At 52.3% G+C, this 26,346-nt stretch overlaps 1 protein-coding gene across 9 annotated transcripts in view; it reads right to left on the reverse strand.

The window, feature by feature from the left end:
- heph (polypyrimidine tract-binding protein 1 heph) overlaps positions 1-26,346 on the reverse strand; it is a 168,678-nt gene that overhangs the window by 104,099 nt on the left and 38,233 nt on the right. Inside the window, exons 1-2 of one of the 9 annotated variants that reach the window (XM_089551132.1) lie at positions 25,464-25,735; positions 21,602-21,715 (exon numbers count right to left, since the gene is read on the reverse strand). The exons of 4 other annotated variants lie outside the window; for them this stretch is intronic. In XM_089551132.1, the coding sequence (XP_089407258.1) occupies positions 21,602-21,715; positions 25,464-25,547 (198 nt within the window). In that variant the 5' untranslated portion in view covers positions 25,548-25,735. Of the gene's footprint in view, positions 1-5,602; positions 5,695-21,601; positions 21,716-25,463; positions 25,736-26,346 lie in introns of those variants that run through there. 4 more of the 9 variants (XM_089551139.1, XM_089551145.1, XM_089551153.1 and 1 more) reach the window with 4 other exon arrangements.

A 26,346-nucleotide genomic window follows, 5' to 3' on the forward strand; every position in this document is an offset into this window, starting at 1 on the left:
CACCATAGCCACTGAGCCACCGCGGCGGCCACTCAACCTGGCTCCGATGCCATGCCCCAATGTGATTAGATGGTACACATCGACCAACTGTGTCCAGTTAGCATGACCATGCGATTCCCATTACGTTTCATCCCAATTTGTCCCGCCATTCAGAGGCGTCGCTTCAGCAAGTAACGAAGATAACGAAAAACAGAAGTAGTACAAAATTGGTACACAAATGAAGGACTATACAAGGTTTTTCACCTGACTTCCCACCGATTTTTAAAAATACGCTTTTCGAGCTAGAACAGTGCTTTTTTTTTTTTTTTTTGGCATAGCATTGTCAGCGGTGCAGTGCATCAGAATCCGCTCTTACTTAATGTGAGGCGTGTAGCCCATCGCAAGCAATATCCGTATCACTTTTCAGAATTTCGAAAACACGATTACAATCGGCGCTGTGGTCCAACACGTTTTGGCTACCTCGGCGAAGTTGCTTTGCCGGCAAGCTTCTCGAAAGCACATGCATTCTGGCGCGATGTGGGCAAAATCTGTTGGGTCAGTCGCAGCGCCGAGGGTAACCGTAGTTTCGAAATTCTAGAAACTGATAAGGACATCAATTGCAGTGGGATACACACCTCTCAGTAATTAAGGAGGCTAACAGTAAAAGTTACAAAGTTCACTATCCAATTTTAGTTAACCGGCTAGTGTTAGCACTAGGGGTGTGCGAATATTCGAAATTTTCGAATATACTTCGAATAAATATTTTTAGTATTCGTATTCGATTCGAAGTCCTAGTATTCGTGTTCTTTCGAATAATCGAAAATATACTTCTAATATAATATTTTTAGTATTCGTATTCGATTCGAAGTCCTAGTATTCGTGTTCTTTCGAATAATCGACCCGATGCGAATATTCGTATCTAGCCGAATATTCATTGTGAGCACCGGCGTTCATTTCGGTCCGCAAGCCCTATCGACAGAGACATAATAGCATGGCGGCGCCCAGAGCAATGCGCATAGATGAATAAAAATTTTTCCTTCCAATTTTTCTTTCGAGGAACGAAATTTTTTCATTCCTCCAAGGGCCATGCCGTAGAGTCAGAGCTGTGCACGAAGTACCTCGCAATACGTGCCAGTTCAGTGCGAAGTGAGAGGGCATTTTCTGTGGCTGGAGGAGTCGTTTCAGCTAGAAGGGAACTACTTCTGCCTGACCATGTGGAGCAGCTGGTTTTCCTTCACGACAACCTTTTATGTTCTTCCCAGCAACGCGCCTTTGTGCTGATGGCAAGCTAGCCTTAATCAATGCTGGGTACTAGCCATCTTCTCTGATATTTCCACTCTTCTAAGAATAATGTTCGAGACTTTGATACTTTTTGTGCAGCCACACACACCTTTTGTGTCCATTTAATCATCGATAGTTGAACTGTGATGTTCTTAGGTACTCAAATAAATGTTTTGTAGTGGTTAATGCGTCTGTCCTTGATTATTCGATATTCGGAATCAAGTATTCGTATTCGATTCGTATTAGAAAAATTTGATATTCGCACACCCCTAGTTAGCACGCCTTATCTGTATTCTGGTGTGCTTGACTTCTGACAATGCTACGCCCAAAAAAGCTTTCTAACTAAAACTGCCGATTTTTAAAAATTGTGTAAAGTCTTAGGTGAAACTCCCTGTACACATACCCCTGCCGCATCATTTCCGCGCAGGAGGGGAAAGAGTCTGGCGGACTACGCAGTGCGACTCGATCCTTTCTTTGCTTGTTTTGTTCGTACGCTTCTTCGCGAGAGTCTCAGCAGGAGACCCCGCAGTACCAACGAAGTCAGCGAGACGGTGGTGGCTCGAGGACGAGAGAACGTAAACATCCGGACGCTACGGTGACGTCGGAACACGTTACAACCGCAGGATATTCCCACAACCGCCGTTTCCCCCGGCCGACCGGAACCGCCAATGCCTCCACGTCGACCTGGGTCGTATACGTGTGTCAGGTCGTCTCCGCGAAAGCGCAACCACTCCTCTGGCGATAATGCCGGAAACCGACTTCTCTGTGGGACTGTAAAATAAACAAACAACTACTCGCTGAACGAGGGAGGACGCGAGATCGAATCCTGACCGCGTTTCGATGGCCTGCATCGACGGATCAACATGTACAGATCACTAGTTTACTTTTGCTGAAAACGTAATTTTTGGTTTGGTTTATTGGGGTTTAACGTCCCGAAGCAACTCAGGCTATGAGGGACGCCGCAGTGAAGGGCTCCGGAAATTTTGACCACAGCACACGGGCCTCGAGAATTTCGCCTTCATCGAAATTCGGCCGCCGCCGCCGGGATCGAACCTGCGTCTTTCGGGTCCGCAGCCGAGCGCCATAACCACTGAGCCACCAGAGAAGCGTAGTTTTGGTAAGCTAGAAACAGACAAAACTAGAACTGCGGGTCCAGAAAACCGAGCCAACAGGAGACATGCCTAATCCAAATCTGCAAGGCCTGAATACGCCACAGTTGACTCCTAAACGCGGAGCCCCTTCTGGTGTTGATGTCACGAGTTTGAATCGAGTAAAAAGGTACAGAAATGTTCCCCGAGCAAATCAAAATTTTCACGGCAGCTTTCTTGCAATGAACCTTCGGGTAGCCAAGGCTTCGACGAAAAAAATTCCGCGGAAATCCCTTCAGCAGTGGTGCGCTGGGCGTATTTGATGGGCAGCAGCCAAGAGAAGTGCTGGCTTCGCCCAGCAAATGTGGATAGGCGTGAGTCGTCGGTTGACACTGCTTCAGTGCTCCATCTGATATGCTTAAAGGTGCACTGAAGAGGAATCTGAACTCGTCTTTTTGCCGCGGGAACTCAATCTGCACGTTTCGAGCTTTCTTAGAAACCTCGATTTATTGCCCTGTGTGGCCGTTTTCCCTAATTAAATCGAATTAAAGTCCGGCTCCCGCCTTTTTTTTTTTTTAATTCTCCCCCGTACGGTTGGCGGAGTCGACCAACGCGTGGAGCGCCTTTCACCCAGTCCCGTGACGGCTTGCCGCTCTGCCATCGGCGGAGTAATACGTAGTAATCCGCAGAAGCATATAGTCCGCGCGTATTTTGGGGCTATATTATCTGCGAATGAAACTATTTATTCACGGTAACCCAAAAAACAAAATAAAGCGAAAGCAAAGCCTCCACGTAGCTGGCTGAAAGGCACTTCACGCGTTGGGCGACTCCGCCCACCGTACGGGGGGAGAAGTGAAAAAAAAAAAAAAGCGGGAGCCAGACGTTAATTCGATTTAATTATGGAAATCGGCCACACATGGCAATAAGTCGAAGAAAGCTCGGAACGTGTAGATCGAGTTCCCGCGGCAAAAAGGAAAGTTCAGAATCCTCTTCAGTGCACCTTTAAGCATGACTAAAAGGAGACTGGCGAGCCTGACCAAAGCCTCCTAGAAATTTTTAAGGCCTCCGCACTTTCCTCCTCGCTTCCTTTGACGTCACCTCACCCTGGTCGGCCGGGCGGTAGGGGTGACCGGTCAAACAAGTTGGTGCACTACCGCCCACAGGCTTGTCAGTACGCACGTGCTGCCTGGAGTGTCCCGTCACGGCAGCTTGACTCTGAAGCTAAGCACGTGTTTCTTCCCGCAGCGTGGTCTCATTTCCTTCCGCAAACGCGTGTTGTGCGCTGCGTATCTGCGTCGTGAAAGTGCCAGTGAAAGTTACGGCAGCCCAGGATGGGCCGCTGTTTGGGTGCCGAACTGCCGTGGAAATTGACAACTTGCAGAATAACGAGCGCCCTCTACAATTTTCCACCCGAAAACTCTCGAAAATCTCGCATTCTTGTTCGAAAAGGGAGAGGGGAGGCCACCATCTCTATGAGAGGGAAGTTGTTGAAAGGACACAACAGACCAGGGGCGCGAAAGCGAGGCGCGGGTCGAGACAGGTGCTCGTCAACGGAATGCCTCATTGTAACCTTTCCACAACAACCCTTTACGCTGTATCTCGAAAGCAGGTGGTGACCAGCGGGGCTTCAGGTCCACGCAGATTTGGGGCCAGACCCGCATACCTTTTCCAAGAAGGTTACAGTGGAGGGCTGCTGACAAACCTCCCCTCACGCTAACCCCCTCAGGCAGCAGGGCAGGAAGCGAAAACGTGCCTGTGCACGAGTTTTTGGTTGGAAAATATCTTCCTGGAAGTCAGCTTTCCTGCAATTTTGCAAGTTGTCCATTATGACGGCGGTCCGAAGGTCCGCGTCTTCTCATTCCCAAAAGACGACCGAATCTTTCTTATTCAGGAGGAGGAGGGGGGTGCATGCGTCACCCGTGCAGTTGCGAGGGTCGCAATGAGGCCATCTCAGATAGAATTCAAGAAAAAGAAACGGCTTTTCACCGTCAAAGGGCCGTCTTTAGGCCAATGGCGCAGGCCGATTCTCACGAGCCTGCAGAGTGACAAAGCAGGCAGTGGCGGATGAAAGGGGGGGGGGGGGGGTAGTCTCCTCCCTGCACTTTCGGGGATAGTCCTGTCCCTGCATGTTCACGCTGCTCAGACGAACAGGTTCATGAAAATGGGTCGACGGCTGCAAGGCGCTCTTCTCTTAGGGGGAAAAGCCGCTTTTTTTCCTTCACCTGTCCATGGGCGCCGCCATATTGGGCTGTGCTCGTAGTACAGGAAACAGTTGAGCATTGCGCACCCCAGAAAACAAGTTTTCGTCCCGCAGTTCGTCACGTTGTTGAAAAACGTGGTTCGTGGGTGAACATGTGCACTGAACTCTCCCCCCACTCCCATTTCCCTACAACGGCCGGCAAAAATGGCGGACGCACTGGAATCGCGCATTCTCGCACAACGCTACCGGGAGAACGCCCACTCCGCAAGCTGTCCATTTCTCAAAAGGAGGCCCAGTAGAATAATGAGTAAAGCGACCACTTCTGCGCGGTCAGGCGCGGCGGCAGCTTCTACGCAACCGAGGTTGAAAACACTGAAAAGCGACAGGGCCGCCCAAAAGCCGAAGACTGCAAATTTGCACGACACAAAAAGCCCTGACAGAGCGCGCAAACAGAGCCTTCGAAACGCACTTGTGATAGCATGCCCGACGACCGATCGCTGCAATAACCACAAAAGCGGCCAATAGTAGTAGTAGTACTAGTGGAACAGACTAAACAAACAACCCCTGGGAGCGGTGCTAAGCCTGACACTTTCCGCGCTTCTCTCGGGCCCGACATTTTTTTCCATCCACCTGATAGGAAGCTTTGAGCGCACAGCACTACAGACCCGGCTGAATACAGCTGCGCGCGCGGGCGAACCGCGCAGCTGGTGCGCGGTAAACGAACTCGCGAAAAACAAAGGACAGTCAACAGCTGACCGTACTTAATAAACGCAACGCGAAGCTGCTATTCAGGGCGTTTCTTGGATCTAATACCTCAAAAGAAGAAGCCAATGGTCGGCTTCGCGCCGGGCCATTCGCACTTACGCGCGCATAGCCAGTAAATGCCACTGTCAGTAAATGTCAGTACGCGACAGGTTAAGATCTTAGCCATATCGGCGACGACACATCAAGACAACCGCTAGAGAGGCGACGCGGGGAGCACGTGTCGAGCAAACTGGAAAAGACGACTCCGTGCACATATAGAAGAAGAATATATATATAAAGAAACACCAACCGCCACGACGGAAGCAGCGCGTATTGCTTCCTCCATGCCGACGATCCCTTCCGACGAGCGCGTTCGGCGAACCACGACGACTTCGACCACGTCGTCTATTTCCGCGTTCGTCGCAACCACCACGATGACGTCTTCCTACTCGGTACAAAAACGCACGTCTTCCTCCGATCCGCGTCAAACTAGTGACGGCACGGAATAAACCCTCGCCTCTACTGGACGTCTCTCGCGACCGCACAGAAAGAAGCGGTGGCGATCACCAACGGGAGCGAATGGAACACGAGTACCAAGCGCGCCAGCCAACAATGCGCGCACAAAGAGGGGAGGAAGGAAAGGAAGATAGGAAGGGTGCACACACACACACACAGGGCGATCACGTGCTTCTCGCGCCGCCGGCGGTCGCGGGGCGTCCGGATACAGCACCAACACCACCACCACGCGTAGACAAACACAGACACGCGCGCGCGCGGAAAAAACTGCGCGGCACAAAACCTCGCGGCAGCGGCGGCGGGTCAGGTGCACAACACCTGCTAAGGGGATTAAGAGCAGAGCACACGGGCGCGCTCTCATGAGCGAGTGCGGATAATGATGGAAAGACGAGAGAGAGAGTCACGGGGAAAAAAACGCGCACACAAAAGAGCTCACAGCACCCTATCCTCTCTCGATTTTCTTCGGCGTGGACACAACAGTGCTGCGCCGAACGATGAGCGTTCGGATGAAACCCCGCACCAGATCGAGGACGGGGGAGAAGGGGAGCACCCGGAATGCAGGCAGGCACCACGGTAGAGGGCGCCATTTACCGCAGGCGCCCCTGAGTAGGCAGAACGGAAGCGCATAGGGGTGTGACAACAGAAGGGGGGAGGGGGCAGACAAAATGAGGCGTGGGGTCTTGCCCCTCGTTCCGGCCACGCCGCGAAAGGGACAGCGTTGGCGACGACGATGGCCGGAAGGAAGTTAGGAGGTCGTCATCAAACGATGAGTCGGTACAGAGTCGGGGAGACAAAGGGAAGCGCCAGAGAGTAGTCTACCAGCGCACAGAATCGGGGGAGGCCATTCCGTGTCCAGCAGCAACAGGGGCAGGCGGACGAGGGTTGACACGCCGCGCGGAGCAAGGTCGGCTGCGATGAGCTTCCGGGAGGAGGAGGAAGTGCCGGCCAGCGACAACAAAAGGGGTAGGTACTCCCGGAAGAACGCGCTGGCACGCAGAATGGAAAGCGGGCCGCGTTTTGACAGACTACCAGATGAAAGGCGAGCGAGTGGTGTCAAATAAAAGAAGAAAAAAACTGCGGCGGCAAAGGCGTGCAGGCCGGCTGCAACGGACGGCCGCAACGCTGACCGCAAGCTAGCACAGAGCGTCGACAACTCGTTGGAGCGCCCAGAGGAACAAAGCAGCTTGATTCGCTGCTCCGAAGCGAGGACGGCCGTGAGGCATGAAAAACTGCCATGTAATTGCCGTTTCGTCGTTTTCATTCCTTGCAACGCCAAAGCAACCCCGAAACTCAGAAGCTGGAATTGCAACGAATTAAGACGCAGCTATCATATCGTTTGGTGGGACGTGTGACCTACACTGACGTCACAGAAATCGTTCGGCTAATCGGACCAAAAAAAAAGCACTGAAAAACAAGGGATGGGAAATGAGGGTGAAATTCGGGGGTGTTGGGTTCGGATCCGACCGGCGGCATTTGTTTCTCCAACGCTTTCCAACCAATTATCTGTCAGCGATAAATTACAGTAATGGCCCCTTGATTAAAAATAAGGAAGGCATTCCACTAGGCTACCTGGTTGCGGTGAGTGTCAACACGAGAGAAGAAATTCAAGTACCAATTAGTCACCGGTCGTACGCGAGTGAGTACCACGTGGGGACCGACCTTTCCGAAGAAGGAAAGAGCCAACTAAAACTCTGCTTTCAAAGTAGTTCAGCGGAAAAAGCTGGTACCATATTCCCTTCCACAGGATGGTGCGCTATCCCCAATGGGATCTCTTACCAGCAGTGGTGCACCCTTTAGAGGTGGCGGGCGAAATACACCAGTGGGACCAGTGTGCCACGCGCCGGTCCACTACCTTCTGAGAGAACTCCTGTACAATGGAGGGGTAGGCATACCTTGGGGTGATAGTTAAAGGTGCAGTGAAGAGGAATCTGAACTCTTCTTTTTGCCGCGGGAACTCAATCTACACGTTCCGAGCTTTCTTAGAACTTCGACTTATTGCCCTGTGTGGTCATTTACCCAATTAAATCGAATTAACGTCCGGCTCCCGCCTTTTTTTTTTTAAATTCTCCCCGCACGGCGGGTGGAGTCGACCAACGCGTGAAGTGAGTGCCTTTCAGAACCCAGTCCCGTGGCGGCTTGCCGCTCTGCCATCGGCGGAGTAATACGTAGTAGTCCGTAATAGCAAATAGTCCGCGCGTATTTTTATTTCTGCGGGCTTATTTTGCGGCTATATTATCTGCGAATGAAACTATTTATTCACGGAAACCTAAAAAACTAAAAAAAAAAGCAAAAGCCTCCACGGAGCTGGCTGAGAGGCACTCCACGCGTTGGTCGACTTCGCCCACCGTACGGGGAGAATTCAAAAAATAAAGGCGGGAGCCGGACGTTAATTCGATTTAATTAGGGAAATCGGCCACACAGGGCAATAAGTCGCAGTTTCTAAGAATGCCCGGAACGTGTAGATCGAGTTCCCGCGGCAAAAACTAGAGTCCAGGTTCCTCTTGACTGCACCTTTAAGGGCAGTACTGGCTTCGTGTAGCCAGGGCAGGTGTGGCGTGCGTCATCTGTGTGTGTGAGACCCCTGTACCCCCTTGACTAATCTCCTGGGACCTGATTCTGCGAAATCACAGCGGGCTGGCAGACAGGCCTTAATCGGATTAACCTCGGCATCATGAAAATAGGTCGACGCTATTGGCTGGAGTCTCCTAGAGAGGCATCTGCTGCCACGTTTTTCAGGTCTGCTCCTTCAGGTTAAGGGGAAAAAAAAAAATCTGTTAAACGCGGGTAGAATCGATCGATGGCGCTGGGACCGAGGGGCTTCGATCAGGGGTGTCATCGGTCGCACAAACATTGTGCGCGGAAAAACACGTGCAACGCACTCGCCGGGAATTTTCGACGCGAATTCCAGGCAAAAATGCAGAAGAGCGAGGAGGAGGGGGGGAGGGGGGGGGCTTGCGCATGCGCACTACAGATACAGCCGCTGTCACTGGATAAGTGAGCGACAAAAACAGAAATGGGACGGAGAGTCGAAACCAGCTGCATAATACCGCTTCGTCGAACGAGCTGAATCTCTGGAGGAAAAACAACGAAAAAAACAGCAGTGACATAACGACGCAGCTCTGTTCGGCCGAGTCGGGATAACGGCCGACAGGCGGCAGCCACGCGAGCGAGCGCACAGTCAATGGATACGAGCGCACGGGGATGGACAAACAGGCCTGTTACAGCGGCCTGTTCAACGCTGTGTCAATCTGTGTACACTTACAGCGCATTTCGTAATGACTGTGCAAGAGCATCATCATCCTCCCCACTGCGTCACCAAGACAGATGCGTTCCCTCTGAGTGTCCGCACTGTGGGGACCGTCCATCCCTCTTCCCGATAGGGCTCGGTTGAATAGGGTCGAAGACTTGTGTTCTTCCCATTCCTACTTCTCAAACCTCCTGGAAGGAGCGGCTAACTGACCCCACTTCTCCTGACCAAGAACTGGCTGGTGGTGGCAGGAGCAGAGTTGGTGACCGGCACTTATGAGGCACTTATGTATATGTGTATATGGGACCCATATATGGTGTCTATACACGCCCCTGCACCTGGGAGGGTCGTATATATCGACAAAAAAAAAAAAATCTCGTTTACTCCTCCTTCCACCAGTCAGACACCGTTATAGCAGCTTGCTAACATCAGCGACATCTGGTGTTGAACGTCAGGTTCGAGACGTCGCTCTCACAGAGTGCGCGCTCGGTGAGCTGCCATTCCGTTCTGCATCCCCGCCAGCTGATCGTCGGCCCAGTTCACCCAACACCCTCTAGGGTTCACCGCGAGACGCGCCTTTTTTTTTTTTTTGCGACCGGTGATATCGCCGCCGCTCAGTTTCCGCAACGCCGCAAAGCATGCGGCAGCCTCGGCACATCGTCGCCCAGAAGAATGCCTCCGGCAGCGAACAGAACGCTATAGCAAGCGCAGCTACGCACTTCGCAAATCCCTTTAGCGAGAACCCATCTCGAACGCAGACAAGAAAAGAGTACTCTATCTGGTGCGGCACCACAAGGACGTTGACGGAGTGACGACACAAGTGCCACAAGTGGTGCACAGCAGTATGAATTCGTAGCAACTCGCCCAATTCTCAACCCTTTTGAAAGACAGTGTAGACGCCTGTATACTACCGCGCTGATCAGCACTGCGCTGCTAACGTAACGTTGAAGTCGTCGACCCCGATTTCAGAGACTGCGGTGTCCAGTCCAGGCCGAACGCCTCCCGTCCGAGTGCGAAGCCCGCTGCCTCCCTCCCCCGCGCGCTTTACACACACACGCCTCCTACACGCCCGCATAACTTCGCGCAGCGCAACCACCCGCGGCGGCCTGCTCGCCCTTGCGGAGTCGGGGACACGCGCGCCAGACTACGACGAGACTGGAAGACTCCGATGCGGCGCCTTCTCTCAACCGGCGCGTGGGCCCAGAGAGAAAGAAAGGCACCCCGTTGTGAACCTACGACGGTCGCACCACCCCGGCACGCCGAAGGGGCGGGCGCGAGGTTGGATTGCGGAGCCCTCGACACGCCGCGGCGACCAACACAAGACACCGCGTTGTTGTTGCCAGCGAGCAAACAAGCGCCAACCGGCAGAGGCCGCGCAGAGCGGCACGCGACACACTAAACCACGGGTCCTAGCGATAAAGGACAGCAAGAGAGGACCGCCCGACGGAGATAAGGATAGTTGGTTCATTGGGGTTTAACGTCCGAAAGCGACTCAGCCCATGAGGGACGCCGTAGTGGAGGGCTCCGGAAATTTCGACCACCTGGGGTTCTTTAACGTGCACTGACATCGCACAGTACACGGGCCTCTAGAATTTCGCCTCCATAGAAATTCGACCGCCGTGGCCGGGATCGAACCCGCGTCTTTCGGGCCAGCAGCCGAGCGCCGTAACCACTGAGCCACCGCGGCGGGGAGAGATAAGGATAATCGAGGGAAGGAGAAGCAAAACGGCCCGTCCGTCGAGTACAGATACAGGCGCCGACGTATAGGGACAGATATAGGGGCGATCCCATTCGGGGAAAGAACGGGAACGCGGGACACTGCGATGCACGGGGCGCGCATCAATTGGGGACACAGCGCACGCGTCGGGAGGCACGCTCCAATGGACCCTCGATGCGACGCGGAGAAAACAAAGCGGGGGAGGGGGGGGGGGGAGGAATAATGGGAGAACTATAACAGGAACCAAGAGCCCAACGCGAAAAAAAAAAGAGAAAGAAAGGAGACATGCGGCTCATCGCGATGCCGTGACGAACACCCGGCGTAGGGGCACTCCGCCTGGCTGCATTGGCATGCGGCACGCCTAGCCTACGGAAAGCGTTCTTTCTCCCACGCGAAACGCAGCGCGCGGGCACGAGAGAAGAAGATAAAAAGAGATAAAGAAAGATTAAAAAAAGACAAGGGGGGTGCCGCCACTGCGCCACACACCAGCTCGGGCACACACCTCACGTTTACCCAACTGGCCAGAACGGTCGGTCGGCCCGTGTACTCTCGCGCAGCCCCCCCCCCCCCCCCCTCAATTCCATTGACGTGGGCGCCGGTGCGCGACGCGGGTTACCTTACACACATCTCCATTAACGGCCGCACCGTAATAAAACAAAAAAAAACGAAAAGAATCCGGCCAGACCCAACCTGCGCGGGTTTTCGACATGCGGGTCTCGGGCTACTTATACCACGCCGCCGTAGTACGTGTGACCACCGGCGCGCATCGCGAATGAGGAAGTAAAAAGGAGGAAGAAGACTTCGCCGCCAACGGAAGACGCGTCGAAACGAAAAAGCGGGCAGCGATTGTCCCGGAAGTCCCCCCCCCCCCCCCTTCGACGGAGATCGGACACGCGGGTACGAAATGGGACGCGGCCCACCACCGCGCTGGACAAACACGGCCCGACGACAGCCGCGACGACATAAGTTAGGCAAGCGAAGCACTTCCGACTTGCGTCCGGAAGAGACACAAACGACACCCCAAGCCGTCACGAGGTATTTACAGGCGTGGAAAAAAGTAAGCGGAGCACGCAACTGTCTTCGAATATTTTTCACGCGTCACCTAATTGAAATTCCCAGCAGTGGTGCGCGCATGCTGGTAGAGCAGGTTGGTGGGCTTTCCTTGTAGACAAACAACGCTTCTTCATTGCCAATGGAGAAAGCCTGATTGCACTTCGAACGCAATAGCGTGCCCCTTTTACTTATGGCAAAGTCAACAAAGCTCCCAAGCCTGGAACGAGAAAGTGACAACGGCGGCCGAGTAGAGCGATGTTGCACGCTGTAACCGAAAATTCTCTTAAATTATACACGAAACCCCTTAATTTAGGCCTTTTTTCCTCGCAGCAGTTTGAAAACTCCGCAAATTAAGATAAAATTGGGACCATTTCGGTTCTTAAAACTGCATGAAACCCCGTAAAATTGTCCTCTTGTCAAATTTTACTCCTCAAATTGCTTGACGAAAGTGTTCCCCGAAAGTAGCACCACTAGAAGACTACTCAAGATAATCGCGCCCCGCCGCGGTGGCTCAGTGGTTATGGTGCTCGGCTGCTGACCCGAAGGACGCGGGTTCGATCCCGGCCGCGGCGGTGGAATTTCGATGGAGGCGAAATTCTAGAGGCCCGTGCGCTGTGCGATGTCAGTGCACGTTAAAGAACCCCAGGTGGTCGAAATTATCCGTAGCCCTTCCCTACGGCGTCCCTCATAGCCTGAGTCACTTTGGGGCGTTAAACCCAGATAAACCATCAAGTTAATTGCGTCCTCTATGAGACCTATGTAAATAATGCCCCACAATTGGTCCAACCCTTCCGCATGTCTACCCACCTGTTCCACGTGTCTCCTACGGGGCTGCATCCACGGGGAGCATCGAGCGAGCACGTGAACGGGCAAACAGAAGCTTCCCCGTCACAATACAACAACGACGTAGTTCAGAACGGAGAAAGTCGCTCGCGCATCTAAACCAGGCCATTCGCGGGGCCGCCCTCGGGGACGGAACACAACCCGCCAGGCGTCCCGCACGCCGTCAAGAAGACAACGACGCGCTTCTCATCCCGTCCAACCTGACCAACGCAAGGGCCATAAGCCCCGTTTACATGAATGCGACAGCATCGCATCAACTTTTTGGCGCATCGTATTCATGCAAACGGTGATAATGCGCTAGGAAAGCGCACCGCATCAATGCGCCAGATGGGGGCAGATCTAGAATGGCAAGTCGACTTCAGCGGCGAATGGAAACAGGTTTGGAGGTGTCCCACCTCCTTCTTGTGTTTATACAACACCCCCCACGCCGGATAACAAAGCAGACTTGGCTCAAGATGGGGGTCACTGGACCCCTCTGTGTCCCACAGGACCTGATGCTGCACGTGCAAACAGTCGCGCATCGGCTCCACGGGATACGCTAGGAAATGCGATGCGCTGTGGTCGCATTCGTGTAAACGCGGCTATTGTGGGCCCAGGCAGCGGGGACCTTGTGCATCGGGGGAGCCCGGCCAGGGTGTCGAACCGGTATTTTTTCGGGTTCGGTTCGGGTTCACGCCTTTCGGGTTCAGTTCCGGGTTCAGAGGGCCATTCCGTTCCGGTTCGAACCGGTTCGGACCGTCTCGAACCGGTTCAAACGGGTTCAGAACAAAAAAATTTAGAACGCAGATGGGTTTCAGTAATATGCGTTTTCTTTTTTCTTGCACATCGCTATACAAAATAAAAAATGAAAAGATTTGTTTACGAGAACATAAAAGTGGGCTCGTTGGTAACGGTTGCTTAAGCAGCGCAGGAAACAGAACAAACGGAAGTCTGGAGGCGACACAGACGCCGACTAACAACTGGTTATTACATTGTCGGAAAAGTATATGAAGGTGCAGGGCACAGTGAACAATCCAGAAAACAGAAGAGCAAAAATTAAAAGTAAAAAACATACTGCGCATGCACGTCGTAGTCGAGTCATGACATCTTTTTCAATGAAATTCGAAGACTATATTCCATAGGAGACGGCACTCCCCTATCTCCTTGACCCTATACAGTTGCCACGAAAGCCTGGCTCCTTATCTACGAAATTGATGTATGGTGAAGCAACACGATCATCTGTATCAGTATAGTCAGAGTAGAAGCTTGGGCGAGTTGGTGACGGTTCACATGCCACATAGCGCTAAAAAGACACGGACACAAAAGAGACACAGGACGGGCGCTAGCGCCCGTCCTGTGTCTCTTTGTGTGTCTATGTCTTTTTAGCACTATGTGGCAAGGGAATCATCTGCATCCTTCCTGATCATAAAGGCCTCCACCATTTCCCTAAAAATTCGATCAGAGTGATTAAACAGGAGACTTGTCTTTCGAAGTGGGGAAGCAGATGAGCGTGTTGCTACACCATCTACCAGTTTGGTAGTTAAGGAGTCAGGCTTTCTTGGCATTGTGTGAGGTCCAGGAGATAGGGGAGTGCCGTCTACTATCGAAGATACTCTTCGAATTGCGTTGAAAAAGACGTCACGACTCGACTACGATGTGCATGCGCAGTATGGTTTTTAAGTTTTGACCTTTGTTCTGATTTTTTTTTGGGGGGAGGGGGGGGGGTTGTTTCCTGCGCCCTGCGCCTTTATATACTTTTTCCAGAATAAAATAACCAGTTGTTAGTCAACGCTCGTGTCATCTCCTTTCTTCCTTTAGTCGTGTTTACTGCGTTACTTGAGCACGAAAAAATTGTTTCATGCGAGATGTTCTCACTTTACCCATTTTATTTATTGTCCCTCCATCGCCCATCCCCCACCCAACGAGAGCCTCGTGGGAGCACTGGCTCTCCCTAACATAAATAACTTACCATACATATTTTATTTAAATCACCTATACGCATCGCCTTTGTGACTCACGTTATATATGCTGAGCCCCTATAGCTCAGTATCTTCAAAAACTCAGCTAATCGTGGCTTCTCACTTTAGTAAAGTAAGAAATTTGTTCGTGATAGAATGTTTGGGACTCTTCCTGGGCGCTATCAAAGGCAACCTTTGCGTCCACAGAATTTTTTGCGCCCTTGATAGAGTGATACAAAGGGGTTAATCTGGCGTGCACCATTTGTCCACCAACTTGTTTCAGGCATTTATTTCCAAAGCTACAAACAACCCCTTTCTGGCAGCTATGCTTATTTGGTTAGTAAGTGCTTGCCTGTCTTTTCTGGACATGCTAGGGAGTGCTGATTCATTCTGTTTTCTCACTCTTGGCTTTTACTTACCTGTGCGGCCTCTCCACAAGGCAGATGACAAATGTTGCGATCGGTCATTACTTCCTCTACCCATACATCTACAGCCTTACCTTAACTTTCTTGATACTAGTGTATTAAAGCGAAGTCAGCGGATGTACAGTGGAGCCCAGTTTAATGGCCACAGATATAAGGAACGCTCACTTATTTCGAGCGGGTGTGGTGCTACCGTGAAAATATGCATAAGGGCAACGGAAATTCGTCGCAGATACAGCGAACAACTCTGGCCACACCACTCGGTTATAGCGAACGAGGTGGCGTGGTGAACTACCCCGAGGTTGTAGAGGTCGTCCTTCCGCTAAGCACGCAGATGAAATAGCGCCTCTCAATCTTCATTACACCGCCCCGGAAAGAACATGTCAACCCAGAAATTGAATTAAAAGGAGGCACTGCTGTGCGCAGCGCTGACCGGAAAGTCCGGCGTCCGGTAACACTGTAAATGCTAATGTAAACATGGTAACGATATGCTATAATTCTCTATTGAAACAGTAAGCAACCGTCGGCCAAACCCGCGTCGATGGCCAACGAGGGCAATCATTGCCTACGCGTTCGCCGGCTCGGCAAAACATCCTGAGTTGTAGAAGCGCGGTGCGCGTGAGACAGGGGCATCGTCAAAAGCGAAGCTACTGACTAATCTCGCGGATCAACTAAAAACAGCGATTAGATAATTTTTGAAATCCTTGCGCGCCATCCCAGTCACGTGGTATGCGTAGCCTGCCCAGTCGTCTCAATCTTTGGCGCCGCTGCAATGTGCAGGCATTGTCATATAGCTGACAGGGCAACGGATGCATTCTGTGCCACAAGCGCTGCACTACTTCGTCGCTGCATCAGCCCAGTAACGACAGAAGAAGCTCGAAAACACGCGTGACCAGATGATTGCAGATTTCTGGCAACGCTTCGTTGATCCATAGCCGACCGGATGATTCCTCGGATAACTACGTTCCTGCGGACCACAAAATCGCAGAAGCGCCTGCTCTGACGGAGACGTTGAACACCAAGTGCGAGCTCTTCCTACTGCCAGGAATCTCATTTACGTGGCCGACCTGCCACCAGTTGCCAGGCACACTTCATCCATGATTACTTATACCCCGTCCCTAAATTTGATAGTTGGCAGCAAGGTCTCGACGAGGATTAAATGACCGCCCTAGATAGCCTGGAAAGAGCAGCGGCAGGCTCTGCTTTGCACAAGTAGGCAGGCATAACGCAGCTTTGTAAGAAATAATTGCCACTTTTAGCGGTCTTACTATTTTTGGCTGGCTGTTGTAAGAAGGATCCACTTGCTACGAACATCAGATATAACGAATGGAACCTGCGGGACCGTCAGGTTCGCTATAAGTGGCCTCGACTTAGTTTTAATCGGCCACAAAAACCTTTTTCACCCTTCAGACATGGACCTTACATGTTTGGACGTACTACCTTCGCGCCAAAGGGGCATTTGTGCCGTAGTCAGTGCATTTCAACCTGAACAAGCAACGAGAAACAAGTTCAGCAATAAAATGATATTTTTGTCATGATGCTGTATTCTTTTAGAACATACTTAAGCAGTCTCTTAAAAACCCATTGACATCATACATTTCATTATAACATTTATGTCTGCGATGAAAAACTCTTGAATTCCGTGCGAACTCTTCGTGTTCATAGGACGCAGAACAGCCGCGTTCCACGAGGTCACTGCTCAGACAACAGTGCACTTTAACGCAGGGGGAATACGCTGCGTAAGTTCAAGCTCCTGACTGGTTCCCCTTTCATGGCGTGTGCACCGTCTGGAATTTTCACGTGCGGGCGGATGCAGGGATGCAGGGTGACGTGAGGCCTTATGACGAGATCGCTGAATTTGACGCTGTAGATTAAGGCATGAGGAGTGTCAGAGAGGTTCCAAATATTCCATGCAACAACCATAAAAAGCCATAAAAAGAAGCCTACAAGATAGCCGAATAGCCTAAAGCATATGTAAACAGAGTTTTCTGTTGCGCCGCCATTAGTACGAATCCCACTCGGAGTCAGAGGTAAGACTATGCATACTCTTTTAGTTGTTCTTTTTACTACGTTAGCAGTATAGCCTGCTTTCCCAAAAATAACCGCGCTGCGTGCGTGCAGCCTCCATCCTTGATGCACACTCCGGTGGACGACACATCAGGGCATTCACTGCTAAAAATGCACCTTCAAAAACTTTCACCCATCTCACCACCCCCCAATACCCACCTGTACGCGATATAGCCGAGGCAGATTGTTGTGAAGGCTCAACGTATTCAATCGCCCAAGCGTTCTAAGAAAAAAAAAAAAAACACTAACAATCATAAGCCTGTCGCGTCAGACACTAAGAACGGGAAATATGACTGCGAAAAGTAGATATAAGTCGCCAGACAGAGAATTCAAGATCGAGCTGTGCGAGAACAGCGGATGGAGCCGCGCGCTGGCGACTGGCAGAAATTTTTTCTTAGAAGCAGAACAATTTCAGTGAATCGGCATAACGAAATCACTTCATAGTAGTTACATTGCATCGGAGTAGCATCTTTTTGGGCGTAATCACTATCGCATGCCAGCGAGCACATGTATTTCCGCATTGTCCTTTTGTGTAATCGGCATTTAAATTTTTCCTTTTTAGTACATCTCCAGCGTTGCCAAAAACCCGCCTTTCGTTGCCTATTTCCGTCGCGCGCAAACGAGAATATGCGGATTCTAAAAAAAAAAAAAAGCTGCACCAATTTATACATTCTTCTATTAGTAATACTAGTAGTAATATCTCAAGTTTAACGTGTCGAGTAGACATTGGGGCTATATGACAGACGGTGTAGTGGAGGGCTTCAGATTAACGGAGACCAGCTGGGAATTTTCGACGCGCGACAGAGCACGCTGGTTTTTGTATTTTTGGAATCAGCAGCCGAGCTCCACAGCCATTGAGCCATTTTTTTTCTTTATTGCCCTACAGGCGCATCGTGAGGGGTTTTATTTAGAACTTGCTGTCTAAGACAATGAGCGCCTACAAAAGTAAATTTTGCACTACCCACTGCGGTTGCTCAGTGGTTAGGGCGCTCGGTTACTTATTCGATGTACCCTGGTTCGAGCTCGTCCCCGGCGACCACGTTTCGATGGAGGCGAAACGCGGACACCGTATGCTGCGCGATGTCAGTGCAAGTTAAAGGGCAACTGCGCCACCTTTCGAGATTTCGCGATACTGAAGGATTCAAGTCTATACAGGCTGTAGGTAAAGGATACTAAGTTTTTTGCATTACCATTTGAAATAGTGACGTAATCGACGATTAAATTTTGCACTTCTCCTCAAAACAACTAAGGAGTGCGGGAAAGTTCAGTGTGATGTCATGGAAGGTATGATTTGAAATTACTGCTGCCGTCAACCACGCCCTGCCGCGCCTCGTTGGACGCTTCCAAACAACGTTCGGCGGGCTTTGACTCGGTTCTGTTGTTTTTTTTTTCCTTCAAAGCAGGCGCTTACGCGTTGAAAATGTACGGATACGTTCGATGACGTCATCATGCGTCCCTCCACTTAGCGTTGTGCGCTGCGGAGAAGTTTGAAGGCCGTCGCAATTTTAATTGGTGATTACGTCACCGTTTCAAATGCTAGGCCAAAAGGACTTCGCATACTTTACCTGGAAGTCTCCTTTCAAATGACGCCATAGATATTAGAATACATGGATCACCGTGTGGTATTCGCCTACTGCCGCTAAATAATTTAGAAAATAATTTTTTTTTTCCCATGCTGTGTCGGTTTCATCAACCGAATGATGGCTTTGACGTGAGTTCAACATTAGGTCACGTGAGGCACGGGAAAACTAATACAAACGCTGATACGTTGTTTTGACTCACTGTAGCACATATATCAGCCGACTTCAAGACCTATAATTACAACGAACGACGTATCAGCAGTTATATTGCCGTTTATAACACCTCACGCGACCTAATTTCTACTACACGTCACAGCCATTGTTATGTTGGTGAAACCGAAACAGGATCAAGAAGAAATTCAAGCATAAATTATTTATTAGGTGTTGGTGAATACCGCGCGGTGCTCCATGCACACCAACGTCTAACGCATCGTTTGAAAGAAGAAAGCCACGCAAGAAAAAGTTTCATGTCTTAAGTACTTTACTAAGTTAGAGCAGTCCTAACACTTTGATTAAAGATTTACGCCAATATGTAAAACGGAGGAGTAATAACTCAAGATTTCGCATAAACCTGACGTACAAGTGTTTAGAATTGGCGGCAGTACATTAGAGAAGCGACAATTAGGCTTCTTCCCAGGCACCAGACCTCCTGTAAGTTTGCTGTCGCATATACAGGGTACCATTTTGGCACTTCCCAGCGCAGACAGCTACGGGTGGGTAAGTCTATGCGATAGATCATATCATTTTGTCGGAAAACAAGACGTATGCCGAGATGCAAAAAAAGTGGGGCTGAACCGGGTCCCGAACCGGTTCGGAACGGTTCCTTTGAATCGTTCCGGTTCGGGTTCAGTTCCAAGATGGCGAAAAAAATATGGGTTCGGTTCGGTTCCGGTTCCGGGCGAAAATTCGGGTTCGGTTCCGGTTCCGGGCGAAAATTCGGGTTCGGTTCCGGTTCCGGGCGAAAATTCGGGTTCGGTTCCGGTTCCGGGCGAAAATTCGGGTTCGGTTCCGGTTTCGGGTTCAGTTCCGGTTCGACACTCTGAGCCCGGCCGGTACAGCGAACAAGCAGCATCCCGACAGGAGGCAGCCGCAGATCGCTAGGTGCGTTTACGGATGCGACCAGCCCACCTACACAGCAGGCGTCGGCGACGCGTGACAGACGGGTCGCCCTCGATCAGACGCCCGGCTCGTGAAGGCCGCGGATGACACGCGCCCGTCTGTCTCTCCCCGGCCGGTGCACGATAGCGCACGACAATGGCGCGCGGCGGGCGAGGCCCGCTAATTGGAGCAGCGCCGGTGCTCTGCGCGCAGCACACAGCTGTGGCTGCCTTCGGTGGGTGCGGATCCTGCCCTACTAATGACACCACTAATAACGAAGAGGCCACTCACACTAACGCGAACGGGGCCATTACGAGCCGGATGCCGCGAAAACAAGTAAAATTACAGGCACCGCCGCCACCTGGAGGCCGTTTTCGAAAAGAAACTGCCGAGAAGGCAAGCTTCTCAGCATGGATCTCTGAGGCCGGGCTACGCCGCCATTCATTTCTAAGCTGGTGACGCCGAGACCGATAAGGGACTCCGTGATGGTTGTGTGTACACGTGGCAGGCCTTCACCATAAATACCTTGAGGGTAAAGGCCTCCGTGGTAAAATAAAAGTCTTTAGGCTGAAGGCCTTCATGATAAATGCCTTCCGGACGAAGGCGTTTAGCATGTAAGGAACTCAAATGCCCACCTTAACTAGTGCTACTGCACGATAGTCCGCGCTTAGTCATGATAAACCATAGGTTTCTCTTTTTCCCCGCCGCCGTGGCTCAGTGGTTACAGCGTTCAGCTACTGAGCCGGTGGACCCGGGTTCAATCTCGGCCGTGTTGCGATGACGGCAAAATGCAAAAAATTGCTGAGTCTCAGCTTGGCTAAGCCTGGGGAATGCGAAGCATATTAGTGGCTAGGCTTGGTAATACATGGCTTTCCTTGGTTGAATACTTGGTCATTTTAATACAACCACGAGAAGCCTTCGTCGTGGGGGAAGACAACGGCATGGCTACAGCGGAACGCCGACTAACCCCGAGACGCGCGTTGGGTGAGCGCCTGGATTGCCACGGAAGCCGCGTCTGCCTGCCCGGTGGAGCGAGCGTTTCACCTACACCGAGTGTGAACGCGCGTTCGAAATGCGCGGGAATGCGCGGGTGTGACGGCTAGGGGTCCCACGGCGACGGCGCGAGGTGGAGGCCGGCTCTCTCATCCGATGTCACGTGGTGTGACGTCACGGTGTCACGTGGGGGTCCCACGGCGACGGCGTGAGTGGTAGCTCTAGCAATATGCTTCGCATAAAAGCCGTCCGCGTGTGCTGTGCTATGCCAGCGCGCGTTAGAGAACCCGGCCCATGCGTCGCTTCTGGAAGTTAAATTCTAGCACCACTAACCGGGAGCTTTTACCGTCCCTTCGCATGGTGACCCACACGAACCCTGACAAGAGCTTTCCAGTCATCCAGGCACACCAACGCCAAGAATTGCACTCGGCAAACACCTGCCAAACGGACAGCGGACTGTACTGCCTTTGGATTGCATAGAATTGGGACCTTCCCCAGCGGTGAAACTTGGAAAAGAAATAGCCTACTGACCGCTGTGCCTTTGGCTTGGTTTATGTTTGAACGACCCATGCCGAGGTTATGTTCTCTCTCTCTCTCACACACACGCGCGCACACACACACACACATACACACAGGGAAGTACACGCTTCGTTAAATGAAACATTTGACTCGACGTTTCGATCGGAAGACCGATCTTTGTCAACGCACACACTCCTACGAACGTCTTTTTCAACTCGACCGCCTTGATTTCGATGATTTCATCTGCTTCGATCTGTGTGTGTTTGTTCGTTTTTTTTTTTTTTTCAAATCCGTCACACAGTAGCAGCCTTACGTACAAGGGAAACACCGAAGCACAGCCGCACGAGCAACGACAGCAGCCACGAGCGGGCGGCCACCTCCCGACTCTGCCAGTTTTTCCACACACCTCCCGGCCCCCACGTCACCGCTCGCTGCGTACACACAGATGTGGTCAGAAAAAAAGAGCACATAAAATCGACGCTGTCTACGCACCGTAACCGATGCGCGCTTACCTACGTTAAACGCAAGCACATTCCAACTTTTGGTTAAGCGCACGCAAACAGACACGCAACGATAAGCACAGCCTAGTGGCGCCATCTGCTTGTCAGGACCGGAACCATTACTATGAACAAACCGGTGCCCCAACTTACGGCAAGCGAACGCACTGAAAAAGGCAGCAACAAAGGCGAATCCAGTCCGAAGCGAGCGGTCCTGCTTCGAAGGGCGCCGCCATGTTTGTCGTCCCGGAATTTTAAGCTGAAAGCCTTTAACGTTTCGTTTCGAAAGCCTTCAAGCGTCCGTCCATTACATCTCAAGCGAAAGTTGTAACTAGTCATTACTAGTCAGAAGTCATGACTAACTAGTCATTAACCATTCAAGACTAGTTATTCATGCCTGGTTTGTCATTAACCAGTCATGACTAGTCATTAACCGCTCATGACTATTTATTCATCAACAAATTAGTTTGGTTTATGGGGGTTTAACGTCCCAAAGCAACTGAGGCTATGAGAGACACCGTAGTGGAGGGCTCCGGAAATTTCGACCACCTGGGGTTTTTTAACGTGCACTGACATCGCACAGCACACGGGCCTCTAGAATTTCGCCTTCATCGAAATTTAGCCGCCGCGGCCGGGATCGAACCCGCGTCTTTCGGGTCAGCAGCCGAGCGCCGTAACCACTGGGCCACCGCGGCGGGTGATCATCATCAACAAATTAGTCATGACTACTTAGTCATTAACCAATCATGACCAGTTTGTCACCAATTAGCCACGGCTAAGTCATTACCCAGTCATGACTAGTCATTAACCAATCTTGACTAGTTAATCTAACCTAGTTAGTCATGCCAATCCAAGTCGCCCCATATCCCCCTCGTGTGTGCCTACGGCCGTCGTCTCCTTGGTGGAAAGGCTTTCGCCACGTGCACTTTAGATCGTCAAAGTGCCCCCCCCCCCCCCCCCCCGATTTTTTTTTTTTTTCCGGCGGCGGAAATCGGTCCTGACCGATCGGCCTCGCCGCGCTGCTTTCCGCCCCAGTCAGCGTCAGAAGCGGACCGAGTCCCGCTTCGCTCGCCACCGCTGCCGGCGCCCACAAACAGCGCGTGCTTTGCTGGCTACGGTAGCAGTACACCCTCCTAGCGGTACGCAGTAACGCTACGCTTTAGAAAAATTCTACTGCTCCCTAGAGACAAAGCGGCATGTGACAGTACGGGGCCCTGTAACGCGAAGCGAGCGAGATGGGGCGTATATTCGCGCTAAGATACCACATCTCCTCCCCCCCCCCCCCCCCCCCACACACCCCCTACCGCACTTATACTACTACGCAGTCATCTCGGTTAACGCCGCCTCCCGTGGGAAACAAAGGGCTCTCGCGCGCGGCGGAAATCGGAACGGTCTCATGATGTAAGCGGGGAGGAGGGTTCGAGGAGGAGGAGGGAAGAGAGAGAGGGCGGACGGAATGCGCGAAGCGACGTGACCGCCCAGCCAGGTACGGACACGAGCGGATGTCACCAGACACCAGCGTCCCGCAACGCGAGGAGGACCCCGCCGTCGTCGACGTCCGCTGCTGCGGCGGAGCAGCAGCTCTCCTTGCGAACCGGGGAAATTCCGCACACGTCACGGATACACCTGCATCACGTGCACATCCTGCCTGCCGAGAAACTTTCCTTTCTTTCTTTCCCCCGCCGGACAGTCGCGATTCCATGAAGGCGTCGACGTCCAAGCTAGGCACGCGCTGCGGTTAAGTTGAGGCGGTGGTGGGGACCTAAACCACGGATGCCCCCCCCCCCCCCCTCCGCACCCCCCCCCCTTTTTTTTTTTTGCTTTTGTCAAGGCGAGGAGGGTCGCTGAGCGGAGGCAGTTATCCCGACCCCGCAGCGCTTATGCTGGAACAGTGGACCTTACAAGTGGTCAAGGACTTCGTCCACACAATGGGCTTTTCTTGAGTCGTCATTTTTTCCCAGTGACTACCTTTTTCTAGAGACACTGGATAAGTTTTGCAGAGACCATCTTTTTTGAAGTGACTACCCTTTTCTTACGATGATGACGATGTCGTGGTCATACCCTTTACAACGAGTGGACATGCGATAAGACACAGATCGACCTTTTTCAAGTAGCGCGCCCCTCCCGCGGCCGCCAGTCGCAACTTCAAATTTTCCTTCCGGAAAACTATTACTGTGGGGAGTGGCTATCTAAATCCCTTCACAACAGCCTCTCGCTTTTACTTTCGGGAATAGTTAAGAACAGTCAAGCCAGAGTACGTGACCGAATCTGTACACCCCTGTAGGGAAGTATGTACCGTCGTTGCAAAAGTTTACAACCCATTACGCCACTCATTCGAATGAGGCCGTGGACTGTAAACTTTTGCGACACACGGTACGCTGACTGCGTTACTCAAGAACGCTTGAGAAACAGTTCGCGTGGGCCGGTGCGACGAAATGGGAGGAGCCCTCTTCAACATAACGGGGGCTAACGGGACGAGGGCTCCCCTTTCGTCCCGACTGCTCCCATTTCCTCGACGTCTCTCGCGCTGTAGCCCTAATACGCCGGAAGAGTTCTCCAGTAGAATGAACACCGCTTTTTCTTATGAGACCCACACGCATGAGAGGGTGAGAACTGCGCACTGCTTCGTCTGTTGGGTATAAAGGCGCACTTTTGTGGGTCAAAGTCCCTACACTTCCATCGAAGCGATTACGCTTTCAAGACTGAGGAGCTCTTCCGAGGAAGAAGACGGTACAAGCGATGCGGGCTGGCAAACTCGGACCCAACAGCGAGCGAGGCCAACCGCAGAGCTCGACCGTACCGTTTCCATGAGGGCAACCGCCACGGATAGAACGACGTCCCGCAGAGACCAACGCACCCGCGGAGCGTGCGCATTGTTTGAAAACAGTACGTGCCCTGCGAGCCAATTCGCGCGCGTACACCTATCTGCACCCAATGACGAAGAAGAGCCGGGGAGGCAGAGCTAACCGTGTCAGGGTCAATCAAGGCGCTGACGCAGTCCCCAGGCAGTGAGACCGCAGTGGGATACAACTCTGCGAATAAAACGGCAAACGCAGCTTCGAAGGAGGACCTTCCAACGGATGACATATAACGGTCGGACGACTTGCACCTGCTAGCGTGGTAGGGCAAGTGGCCGGCAGGTACAAGACAACTGGCCACCACGACACTAATTGGAGAGGCTAAGATAGGGACTCTGAGAACAAAAACGTATAGGTCCAAATCTGAAGAAGTGGATATTTTGTGCTCTGCTTGTAAAACGGAAACGGAGACCACAGAGCACTTGGTTCCGAGGTGCGCAGAACTCCGCCCAGCCCTCTCCCAGAGGGGACAGCAACAGACAGAGATAGCGCTGGGATTTGCTGGGGAGGACGGGCGAGTGGATGGGAGAGGCATGGCACTGACGAAGGGGAGGTTGGAGGATTGGTGGCGGAAATCAAGGAAGGGATGAATTTGGAGGGGAAAGGGGTAGCCAGACTAGACATTGTAAGAGCGAAATTGAAAGAAAGGGAAAAGAAAAATCAATTAACAATGGGGGAAGTATAAGCTAGGTGGCGAAAGCTACCGCCCGGCACAAAGGGTAAAGCCATTTTCATCTATCCATCCATCCATCCAGCCCTCCTTTCAAATCGGCGTTAAAAAAAAAGAACAAGCAAAAGCAAAAACGTGCTCGTGCGCCGATTACCGAGGTAGACGCGGGGCTGCGAGGGACCACGGGTACGACGTTCCCCGCGGCCGTGATGGCGAACTTGGTCGACGGCAGGAACATGTCTCCCTCCCTGTGGACCGGCGACGTCCCGGAGTCCGCCTGGTAGGAGGAGTACGCACACGGCCGACCGTCGTCGACGCGTCCGAGCGAATGCGCGGTGCGGACGACGCAGCCGCGGCGACGACGAAGAACGACAGGCGAGCAATCCGAGAACCGGGGGTGCAAGAAGAGAGCCGACGGGAGGAACAAAGCCGGCAGCAGGACAGAAAGGAATGAAAGAAGAAGAGGAGGGGGGCGTCCCCCCTCCTCTTCCATCGCTGCGGCGGAAGCCACCGAGAGCGCGCCGCGAGCTAGGGGCGCACAAAAGGAGGGTATATCGGCGGAGTTCAACAGGCGCATCCGGCGAGCCCCGCGCATAGAGAAAAGGCCCCAACTAGGGAACACGCGGCGCCCAAGGAGTCGCGGCCAATGGACGCTGGCGCGGGGGTGCGAGGAATGCGGAGGCAGAGACCTCCGTGCTGCGAGCGCAGTTAAGGCGCCGTAGGAAAGTTTCAGAAAACTGCGAACTTCGGAACCAACACCATGGTCCAGGTAGCCTGAAAAGAAAGGCGCGCGCGACCTTCCGAGACGGCCAGTGCTGCGACCGGGCACCAAATTTCCAACAAAGCAGTCCGCGGCAATGCGGGCATGACCACCAGGCCAGTATGCTCCTGCACCTGGCACTCGTGAAATCGTTTCCCTAAGTAGCTGTAGTAACCCCAACCCGGCAGTTCATTCATCACGTGTCATGAACGCCCAGCTCAGTGCATAGCCACGCCTGTGAGTCCTTTCTCGCAACCTTTCTAGCCCTGATCTGGTC

The sequence above is a fragment of the Amblyomma mixtum genome, chromosome 1 (assembly GCF_055824585.1).
Source record: "Amblyomma mixtum isolate Tamu chromosome 1, ASM5582458v1, whole genome shotgun sequence".
NCBI classification, from domain to species: Eukaryota; Metazoa; Arthropoda; class Arachnida; order Ixodida; family Ixodidae; genus Amblyomma; species Amblyomma mixtum.